This window comes from Pelodiscus sinensis, chromosome 4 (genome assembly GCF_052426305.1).
Source record: "Pelodiscus sinensis isolate ZL-2025 chromosome 4, ASM5242630v1, whole genome shotgun sequence".
NCBI lineage: Eukaryota > Metazoa > Chordata > Testudines > Trionychidae > Pelodiscus > Pelodiscus sinensis.
This window is the reverse complement of record NC_143055.1, coordinates 77,410,001-77,422,017: the sequence shown is the minus strand read 5'-3', so window position 1 is coordinate 77,422,017 and position 12,017 is coordinate 77,410,001. Positions and strand designations below refer to the sequence as shown.

General features: G+C 39.9%; 1 protein-coding gene across 10 annotated transcripts in view; it reads left to right on the top strand.

Moving 5' to 3' along the window:
• The window catches only part of GRIA2 (glutamate ionotropic receptor AMPA type subunit 2), a 140,138-nt gene that overhangs the window by 91,999 nt on the left and 36,122 nt on the right, over positions 1-12,017 (top strand). For all 10 annotated transcript variants that reach the window (XR_331991.5, XR_012904186.2, XR_012904187.2 and 7 more), the window contains 2 exons: positions 11,227-11,394; positions 11,703-11,807. Coding sequence is in view for 7 of the 10 variants with exons in the window: in XM_075930123.2 (XP_075786238.1) it covers positions 11,227-11,394; positions 11,703-11,807 (273 nt within the window). In the remaining 3 variants the exon portion in view is untranslated. The remainder of the gene's footprint in view (positions 1-11,226; positions 11,395-11,702; positions 11,808-12,017) is intronic.

The following is a 12,017-nucleotide window of genomic DNA, read 5'->3' as shown; positions in this document are numbered from 1 at the left end:
ATGACTTTCAAACATTATTAGCTGGAGTTTGATTATGCTACCACTAATTACCAAAGTGCTTATTATTGTGAGTAGTCCCGTTGATGCTGGGACTACTCACAGTTGTGGGCCGTTGTTTTAATGTTCTTGTTTTAGTATTCTTTCTTCTATAATATATACATCTAAGATATTTCTTAGTAACAGGTGGGTGCCACAGTTGCACACATCTGAACAAGCCCTCAAGACTGCAATATTGTTGCACAAGACAAAACTCATACTGCTTATGGATAGAAAATCTTAGAGGGAATACAGCCTGCTCCTGAACCCCACCTCCTGCCCAGACCTTGCACTCTCACTCCCTCCTGCACCTCATCTCCCACCCAGATCTGGCACCTCCATCCCTATCCCACTTTCTGTAGGCATCCACAAAATCCACTAACCCCAAAACCTCAGAAGAGTAATTTTGGCCCATGGGAAGCCCTGAACCTAAGTCCTCCCAGTCCTGCCTCTTCCCCCTGTGAGTCTGGAGCACCAGAGAAGTGAGATGTCTCAGTTGGGGGCCACATCAATGGCTTGGGGAGGGGGAGAGGTGGTTGGAGGGTTTTTTGTTGTTGGTTTTTTTTTTTTTTTTGGTTTTTGTTTTTTTGCTTCTTACTTTGGTCCCCAACTTATTTGTCTGTGGATCATTGGTCCCTGACCCAAAAAATGTTCCCCGCCCCTGCCGTAAATTTAAAAAAAAAAAAAAACCTTTTGTGTTGGACATAAATTAATATTTTACTTTACTAGGGGACTGTGCCTGCTGCTCAATACTCTTTCCATCCCCCCTCTCTCTGGCCGCTTTTGTGGCCTGAGAGCATGATGATGTCATTCTGTTGCCTGTCAGGAAAAATCTTTTTTATTTATATATATATATACACACACACACACACACACACACACACACACACACACAGAGAAAGAGAGAGAGAGAGAGATTTAAAATGAAGTTTGATAAACTGACAAAATTTAAAGTGCTTAATCTGTTTAATAAACTCTAACAGCCCTAATGAAAATCTCAACCTTAAGCAAGTGAATCCTGATGTTAGGGTCCATCAGCACTGTGGAAAACCCCCATCCTATGTCAGTGAGTCTTAGAACCTGGATCATCTGACAGGCTGGTACTCCTGCGCTACAAATGGCAGTGTAGATTTTTCTGCTTAGTCTGGAGTCCAGGCTCTAAGACCTCACCCCCTACACACAAGGTCTCAAAGCTGATATCACAAGCCCACTACCCCAAGTCAGTTGATGCATGCTGAAGGGACTGTTTTTTTTTTTTTTTTTTTTTTGCTTGTTTACTTGGGGTTATTTTGTTTTATTGCAGTGTAGCTGTATAGAAGATTTTATCTGCATAACGGTTTTGTGTTTAGTGAATATAAAACTTGTTTGGAAACCTACCTACTTATGTATGGTGGTTTGGGATCCTTTGATGAAAAAGCATCATAGAATTGCAAAATATAATAAAACCATTTTGCAGCTTTTGCCAAATGGAATATAATATTGCACCAATGTATTAGTTCCCCTCATAAATATAAATATCCAAACTCAGCTGAGAGACTTCATAGAACATAAAGCCCAAGACAAGGCAAAGCTGAAGCATTCATTATCAAAGCAAGAGCCCATTATGTTGTCAAAATGATCTATTCAAATTAATTTATGTCTAGTTTAGCAAATGACTAAAAGTAAAACAATGGAATATACCAAAATCCAGTAAAAAATTAGCTTGCACAGTACAATATGCCAGATGACTGCATACTCAGGACAACCTACAGAGATTTAAGAACATAATTCTGTTGATCACTGCATTGGTTTCCTTATGATATGTGCTTGTTTGTACTCGTGTGAACTCCTTTAATGAATGTGAAACATTTAGGAAACTAAGATCCCACTATGTTGGAAAAGATTGATCTGACATCCCCGGTCTGTATGGCTGTGTGTTGCTTTATCCCCTTTGATCCAGCTGATTAACATATATGGGGATTACATCTGAGTACTAATAACAGAATAAAATATTTGCTAGCTAGTTATTTTTTACAGAGATTTAACATTCAAATTAGAAAAACGACACAAATAGTTTAACAATAAGGGAACAAACTGGTGGGTTGGATCACAGAGATCCCCTTGAGACTGTCACATGATGGACTCATCATACCACTGAGCCCACCAGCCTGCTCTTTGAGGCACCCCACTACTCTCTTCTGCTGAGTCTGAAGCTCTGGTCATTCCTAGCAAAGCCAAAGAGTTGGGGAAGCAGCCTTGTAGCAGAGTAACACAGACACTGAGAACAGCTCAGTTTTAGGAGGGTTCTGTCACTGGGACTTAACACTCATGTACACAGCCCCAGTGGGACCAAAACCTCAAATAAAGCTTTATACAGAGAAAGCTCATAGTTTGCTCCCTTTATCAATGAAAGAAAAACATGCACAGCTGTTGTTCCCCCCAGGATTCTGGGTGTGATAATAAGCAAAAGTGATGATATTACGTATAAAAAGTAGGATATAAGTGTTTGCAAGTGATGACAATAATTTAACAGTAAGTTTCTAAGCTAAAATAAAACAGAATGTGCTAGCTAAGCCTAACAGAAATTGCTGCAAATCATAATTTCTCACTCTTGTTCTTATTTCAGCTAAAGGTCTTCTCTGGCTAAATCTGACCTTCTCCTGACTTGGGTCTAGCAATTTCTTCACCCTCATTAGAGTTCTTTTTTTCCAGGTCCTTTCACAAATTCTTTTGTGGTGGGAAACATTCTGTGAAGTCAGTTGAAGACAATAATTGTTTGCTTCCCATTCCTTAAATAGAATTTGCTCAGGGCAGGAAGCCTTTGTTCCATTCACCCCACCCTTATGGAAAATTACAAAATTCAAGATGGATTTCAGCACCAGGTGCCATGGTCACAAGTTTTTACAGGAACAACCATAGTACAGTAAAACTCTGGGGCTGTGTCTACATTGGCACCCTTTTCTGGAAAAGGGATGCTAATGAGACACATCACAATTGCAAATCCGCGGGGGATTTAAATATCCCCTGCGGCATTTGCTTTTACATGGCTGCCGCTTTTTTCCGGCTTGGGGATAAGCCGGAGAAAAGCTCCAGTCTAGACGTGATTCTCCGGAAAATAAACTTGAAAGTAGGAATAAAAGATCCTCTGGAAAAGGGTTTATTTGCCGGAGAATCACGTCTAGACTGGTGCTTTTCTCCAGCTTATCCCCAAGCCGGAAAAAAGCGGCAGCCATGTAAATGCAAATGCCACGGGGGATATTTAAATCCCCCGCGGATTTGCAATTGCGATGTGTCTCATTAGCATCCCTTTTCCGGAAAAGGGTGCCAATGTAGACACAGCCCAGTGGGCCGGCATCCAATGGTCCGGCACTCCTGATGGTCCGGCACCATCTGGAACCCAGAAGTGCTCTGGGCAGCCGGACAATTGGAGCTGCTCTGCCCCCAGCTTCCCTGATTCAGCCACTGCTGAAATTGACCAGCGGCTGACTCAGGGAAGCCGGGGACAGAGCAGTTCTGCCCCTGGCTTCCCCGAGTCAGCCGCTGATCAGTTTCATCAGTGGCTGACTTGGGGAAGAGCCTTAGTTTACTTTGTTTTATTATTCACTTTGATTCACCTTGGTTGATGGTGACTCAAAATGGTTTATTAATATGTGGTCTATCTGTTCTTAAACTTATTAAAAATAGAGTGTAAGTTGGATTTAAATGGTGCATAGACCATACGCTGACTCTTTGTGACAGGTGACTTTCATTCGATAGATACGAATATTTCTGTTCACTCTTCATCTCATATACATGTAAGTCATATTTCATAGAAAAAATATAACATCCCATCAATAGTCTTTCTTTCAGGTTAGGTATTATTGTGATAATAATTATAACATTTTGTTGGGTTAGAACTATTTTAAATTTTGCCATGAAAATTATGATGAAGCAAAAAGCTGCTATTTTTGTCCAGTTCTAATTAATAAGTCTGTTTATATAATATTACAATTGTATATTTTGAAGCCTATTTAACATCTAACTTCCACTAAAAAGCTCTATTTCATTATTACCTAAAGGAAATAATTCCATCACATGGGCAGATTGAAACTATTTTGGCAGAACCCTACATAACTCTTTCTTGGGGCCATGTCAAAAGAGATGTAGGTTACAGAGAATTAATACTAGTTGTGAAAATATCCATTTGTGCTCAGGAAGATTGTAAAGAAATCTACTGCCTTAAACAAGAAAATAACCATTATTAGACAAATAGGGCTTGATTGTGCTGTTAACCCTGTGTAAGTCAGAAGTATCTGAAGTGATGTCCGCTGATTTACGCTGTTATATAAGTGTTATATAGCCTTGACTTTTCTATCAGTGAAGCTGGTTCCAAATACAGTGTCCATTGATGTTAATAATGCTCTCCTAAGTGAAAGAGGGATGAAGCCTCCAATATATAGGAAAAATAAGATATTATTTACACTGTACATGCACGTGTATGCGTGTATGTGTGTGTGTGTCATATATATATATGTGTGTGTATATATGCTCTTTATCTTGTATATAATTGTGGTAAGCATCACATAAACTCTTGTATTTCACTAATCATAATCTAAATTTCAAATAAGCATATAACATTAGAAATAGTCTGTGAGTTAAGAGACATAGGTACTGTTCTTGATTCCATCATTGATTTAATATAGGAATGTCACCAGATCACTATCTCTCAGTTTACCCATATGTATAGAGAGGTAACATGTTTGTACATCACTTTGAGATCTTCCAGTTAAACATGATGTTTATGTAAAAATTTTATACAAAAGGACTTTATGCTTAGCTTGTAAAGATCACCATATCCCTCCCCCCTCTCCCCCCACCACTACCACTGCATGTTTTCCCTGAGTATTTGTTATACTTCTGAGGGGTAGGAGACTAAAAATCAAGTAAAATGAATGGAATAAAAAGCTTTTATTCCCCCTTTTCAGCCATTCATTGCAACGCTAACCAAAGTTCCTTATATTAAAAGCTTTGCACATCACATTTCCATACTGTGAAAAGATACGCAGAAGGAGTATTGCCATTCTCAGGGATGCCCAATAACATGTCAGATACCTAAAAATCATGAGATTGGCTTGAAAATCATGTGTGTGTAAACAAAAATAAAGTTGTTCTTTTTGTATTTCACTTTAGTTTGTTGAGCTTTTATGAGGAAGCTCATTTCAGGTTCAAAATTCAACCTCTAATGCACATGCAAAAATCTAGGACTCCCTGCTGGCTGCAGGAGAAAGATTCTACTTACCAGCTCCTAATTTGTGGTATGGAAAAGCTATCCCTGAATTGCCTTTAAAATAATCAGTTTAGGTTTTTTAAAATCAGTTTTCAGCTTGAATTATAGCTCATGGAATGAAAACAGAAATGAATAGAGTAACATTATGTATGCATATTACACATCTCTGAGCCACTAGGGACCACTGAAATCCAGAATTATTCATCTCTTGAGGAGGGCAAGTTATGTTTGCACCAGTGTGCTTATTTGGAGGTTTGACCAACAGGAAGAAACTTTAAAGTATATATGATATCCTACAAGTGCCTAGACAAATGAGACTGAATCAGTACATCCCCAGGCTACCCTGACCATTCTTCCTCATCAGTTAGGCTTGACAGGTTTTGGCATGGCATTAAAGAATTGCAAGTGAGCTCTACCTTGCAGCTTTGTTGCACTAAGACTAAAACTACCCTTTGAACAAAATCTAGGGTTGAATTTACTCTGACTGTAATAATTATTTATATCCATACATCACAGTCTATGAAATCTTTAGGATTTCTTTATTTATACTGCATGGTACTCACCCTTCTATAGCACTTATATGCCAAGATTTTGGTTTCACCTATAATATTTTTTCTTGAAAGAAAGCATATACCTTGTCCAGAGAAAATCAATTTTTTAACTAAATTAAAACCCAGACTACCTGATTTTAAAAACATCATAAAGGAATAAGTAAGGAATAAAAAGATAATACAGGAAGAAGCTCAGCAACAGACTATCCAGTTTCTTGCACACAGTGTATGACTACCTGCCCTATGGACAGGTGACATATGTACGCATTCAGTGTAAGGAGCTAGTGGCCCTTAGAGACTGTGTATGGGTTTTGGACACCAGAGCGACTGAACAGGAGGAGCCTACAGGAGACAGAGGGGTACATAAATGAGACTTTCCATGACACAGTAGAAAGGTCCCAACCTGTAATCAGACAGCCACTGTGTGGTGGTGGAGGGTGAAAGAGAACATTCAACTGGAGCAGAGGGAAATGATCCCATAATTGTAACTCTCCTTCCAGATGATGATGTGATATCCTCTCCCTCCAGAGGAAGGAACTCCAATTATTAGAAAAAGTCAGGTATTGGTAATGGGGAATTTGATTATTAGAAACATAGACAGCTGATTTGCGATGACCGCGAGAACCACCTGGTAACTTGCTTGCTAAGTTGCAGATCTCTTAAGACATCCAAATAGACTTATGTGTAGTGTTGGGGAGGAGCTGCTGGTCATGGCACATGTAGGTACCAGTGACATAGGAAAGGATAGGAGGAGGTCCTAGAGGCCAAATTTAGGCTCCTAGGTAAGAGATGGAAATCCAGGATCTCCATGGTAGTATTCACTGAAATGCTTCTAGTTCCATGTGCAGGGCCAGGTAGACAGGCAGAACTGGAGTGTCTCAATGTGTGAATGAAATGATTGTGTAGGGAGGAGGAGTTTTACATTTATTAGGAACCAGGGAAAGTTTTGGGTAAGAGGGAGCCTTCATAAGAATGATGGGCTCCACCTGAACCAAAATGGAACCAGATTGCTGGCATTTGAGATTTAAAAGATTGTAGAGCAGTTTGCAGACTTAATGGCTGGGGAAAAGCTTACAGGTGGGAGGAGCGCATGGATCAGATCCTCCTTAGGGGAGGATCCATTAATAGAGATTCTCTTTTGTCCCATTAAAGAAGAGAGGGTGGAAGATAATAAAATGTGAGTAAGAGCTGATGAGAGAGAAACAGTCACAGGAAAAAGAGTCCCATTCAATCATAAGTTTTTAAAGTGTTTACATACAAACACTAGACATCTAAATAACTAGAGTGGCTTGTATTAAATGAGAATATTGATATAATAGACATCACGGACACTTGGTGGACTGAGGATAATCAATGGGACACAGTACTATCAGGGTACACAATATATTAGGAGGACAGAACAAGTCATGCTAGTGGGGGAGTGCCACTATATGTGAAAGAAAGCCTAGAATCAAATGAAGTAAAAATCTGAAATGAACCAGACTCAATGAATGAATGAAACTCCTTGGTCAGGACCCAACTGTTTACTCTCTGCTGAGCAGCTCCTTCTATTCTGGGGCACCTCAGCAAGTCACGCTCTGGTTGTCTTTTTTTAAAAGCTCCTCTCCAATTGGCCAAGGTTCTGTGCAGGCTCCCTCCAGCCTGCTTAATCCCTTTCAGCCAGTGTGGGGGAGTCGCCCCACCATAAGTCTCAAAGGGGTAGGCATGTTAATTGGTAACTTTAAAAATGAGTAGTCCTGTGACATGTGAGAGACTAAGGAAAATATATAGAATCATGAGCTTTCGTGAGCAAAGCCCACTTCATCAGATAAGTTGGAGTGTGAAGTGGGTTTTACCCACAAAAGCTCATAATTCTATATATTTTGCTAGTCTCTAAAGTGCCACAGGACTATTCATTCGTATTAATAATGAGGATTTCAGCTATCCCCAGATTGACTGGATACATGTCACCTCAGAACAGGATGCAGAGATAAAGTTTCCTGACACCTTAAACAACTGCTTCTTGTAAGAGCTGGTTCTAGAACTACAAGTCAACATAGTTTTTGTACTGAGAAATCTACTAGAATTCTTTGATGTGGTCAACAAGCAAGTGAACAAAGGGGATGCAGTGGATATAGCGTACTTAGATTTACATGAAGTCTTTGACAAGGTCCCTCACGAAAGGCTCTTACACAAAGTAGGCTGTCATGGGATAAGAGGGAAGGTCAGTTTTAAGACTGCAGAGAGGAAATTAGAGGTGTTCCCTAAAGATCCATATGAGGACCAATCATATTCAACATTTTTCTAAATGATCCAGAGAAAGGAGTAAACAATGAGGGGGCAAAATCTGCAGACGATACAAAACTGCTCAAGATAGTTAAGTCCAAAACAGACTGTAAAGAGCTTCAAAAGGGTCTCTCAAACTGGTAACTGGGCAACAAAATGTCAGATAAAATTTAATGTTGATAAATGCAAAATAATGCATATTGGACAATGCAATGCAAATATGTAGTGCCTAGTATAACAGAACCCAAATTGGCTTGTGATCTCTAATGGCTACCGAGATCCTCCGTAGTCTGGTCTGGCAACATCCATGGCCTAGCATGATATTTATCATGGACACTATAATTTACAGGGTTTTTTTCTTTTCTCCTTTCCCCTCCCCTCTTTTTCCCCTTTAAATTTGTCCCTCTGTGCCTCTTGCTCCATTCATCATCCGAAGAAGTGGGTTGTGCCCACTGAAGTTCACTATGCTATCTATATTTTTGTTAGCCTCTAAGGTGCTACAGGACCACTCATTTTTAAAGTTTTTCCAAGAGCCCAGTAATCAGTGGAAGTGTTGGTAATGCTAGGAGACAATATTGACCTCCCGTGTCTAGCAAATACACTGGTTGGCGCCATTCGGGTCTTGAGGGTGCCTAGAAAGGTTCAAAGTGTACCAGTGCATAAATGTTAGGGAATAATAATAGCATAATGCTATGGAGTTGAGGTTTAAACGCTACCTGTTTTCCTCTCTAAAGAAGTTTACGATCCATCAGTAATAAACATGATCACATGCCTCCATGAAGCATACCAACTGTTAAACCACATGAAATGTAGGGCTGTCATAAAGTGTTAATGGCATAGTGTAGCATAAACTGCATGTTAGAGGTACCTTGGTAATGAAATTAATTATACAGAAAAAAAAAATTTAAAAAAAGAAAAGGAAACCTCTGCCCAATGATTTCTGTAGTTTAAAAAAATGGTTAGACTTAGAATGTATTATGAATGGGAAAGAAAGTAAAATTGAAGTACAGGTTGAACCTCTAAAATCCAGGACACTCTGATCTGGCAACATCCGTGGTTGCCAGATATTGCTGGACAATATTGCCCCAGCTGGCTGGATTCAGAAGCACAGCCCAGGTTGGGCTGGCAGTGTGCAGTGCATCCCCAGATGGGGTTGGAGGCAGCGGGACCAGAGGAACAGCTCCGGCTGAGGTTGACAAGGTGGGGAGCTGGCGTGGTAGAAAAAACAGCCTTGGTCAGGGCTGGTGTGGTGCCGGGGAGGGGGATGCAGCCCCAGTCAGGGCTGGCAGCAGAGAGTGCAGCCCCATCTGGGATTGGAGTCAGGAGCTCAGGCCTGTCTGGTGCTAGCGGCAGAGAGCGAAGCCCAGGCCCAGGCTGGAGTCAGTGGGGCCAGCAGCTGGGTGCACAACCTGGACTGGTGCAGTGGGGGGAGGGCACATCCCCAGCCAGGACTACGGGCAGGGGAGCTGGCCCTTGTGTGGGACTGGCATGGTTGGGGATGCAGCCCCTGCCAGGGCCAGCATGATGGGGGGCTGGAGGCAGCCGCAGGCAGTACAGAGCGCAGTCCCAGCTAGGAGCGGAGCCTACAGCCATGTAGGGAGGCTTGACCTTCCCTTGTTCAGGAAACTCCATGGTTCAGGACCACTCAGCTCCTGAGAGTGCTGGAGAAAGGAGGTTCAACCTGTATTCTAACAGATACGAACTGATGATCTATGCTCATCTTGAGTATTGCATTCAGATATAGTTAATCCATCTCAGCTTGCATAAATTGGTCTGTAGAGCACTCATTTGTTTGCTAGCAAGGAGTTAAGTTACCTTGTTGATGATGAGTAGCAATAGCAATAACAACCATGGGTTCAATGTCCGCTGGTGCCCGATGCCTCCCTCACTATTTCCTTCCATATTTCCCTGTCCAGTGCAGAGTGGCTTAGTTTTTGTACACTAGCTCCACACCAATCTACTATGTCATCTACCCATTCCCTGTGGGGTCTGCCTCTCCTATTCGAACCATCCATTATGCTGAATACCAGGCACTTGACTTTTCGTTTGTCATTCATTTTGCAGATATGCCCAAATAGCTGTAACTGCCATTCTATAAATTTCTGCAGTAGGTTTTCTTTCGGCTGTATCTTCCTATATAATTTCTCTTTGGTGACCTTCTGCATCCATCCTATTCTCAGGATCTTTCTGTAACAACTCTTGAATGCCAATATCTTTCCCTTCAAATCTTTCATTATCACCCATGTCTCACATCTGTACAACATTCTGCTGAATACATATGTACTGCTGTTGTTTATTGCATGTTATCAGAGTGCTCAGTGTTTCACCAGATATAGGGGTAAATGTTTTCCAGACAGCAAAGATTCTAATTAAAACAATACAGAGATCCCCAAATGAAGGTCTTTTGTTTATGGACCAGGTACGTGTGGGAATCCACAGAGAGCACTCTGGTTAATGAGTGGTTCACATTTTGTATTGGAGTTCTATTTAACAGTAGTTTACAGAGGGCAAATTAATATTAAGAGCTGCTTTAATAAATGGTTAATCAATTATTATAGATTCCAACAGTTCAACAGATCAATTTAACCAGGGCTTATAACCATTTATAACACCTTCTACTAATGTGCTTATAATGCTCCATAAAATACATTAGACAAGCTTATAACACATAGCAATAATTTATTAACCTTATATAAGCTTATTATAGTGGGATATTAAGGAAGACTGTAATGAAAAGGGAAATCTTGTCATTTCCTGTGGCTTAAATTGCTCAAAAAATACTAAAACAAATATTTTCCAAACATCACTTTTCTATGAAACATTTGCTGTAATTGCATACTTGTAGTTAGGAGGAAAGGTGTAAGTCCTAGTTTAGATTAATTATTGTACATGTGACCCTTTCCTTTGGATGCTGCATATTATTGCTTTCTATTAAAATGTATGGACTCCTGTGAGGAAATAGAACCCCAAATGACAAGAAAATGGCCTAATCCCAAAGAATATTGTATTATCTATTTTATTTTTAAGGTATTTTTTTCTTTAGTGGATTGATAATGATAGCCTTGGAAAACATGTGAAAGCTTTAACTCTTTACCACTCTTTAATTCATTATATTTAATACTTTTTCAGTATACATCTGCTCTAACCTATGATGCTGTTCAAGTGATGACTGAAGCTTTTCGTAATTTACGTAAACAAAGGATTGAGATCTCCAGAAGAGGAAATGCTGGAGATTGTCTTGCAAATCCTGCAGTGCCCTGGGGTCATGGTGTGGAAATAGAGAGGGCATTAAAGCAGGTAGTCTCTCTATAACCAACTCTGGAATTAATGTCTGTCTGAAATACTCTGTGAATGTTCTGGAAAAATCTTTCTGCCTCATAAAATAAGCTTTGTTGGTGATTTAGAAGAGCAGCATCATTATATCACCTCTCCCCTCCCCCCCCCCCCCCCGGAAATATTTTAGTAACTTAAGGTTATATAATTTGTCAGATCAATCTAAATATAGTCTTTTTTTTTCCATCAGTATCCAGTCATGGAAATGCAAAATGTTTATTGGGGATAAACAAATTTAACTTTACCATTATTTCCATTCTTACTTCACATAGGTTCAGGTGGAAGGTCTAACAGGAAATATAAAATTTGACCAGAATGGAAAGAGAATAAATTATACAATAAACATAATGGAACTGAAAAATACTGGTCCTCGGAAGGTAATTATAATTCTAAATGCCCTAAAAAGTTGTACTCTGCTAAGTGATATGAAAAGGTAGGTGACTGAAAGATATAGTCAACTAAAGGCCTTTTTTCAATTAAGTTTATTCATATGATTATATTTTAATGGTCTTGCAGAGTAAAGAAAAAATGTGCCCTGTTTGTTTCTAATAAATATGATCTTTTATTTCTGGTAAGTACCATGTGAA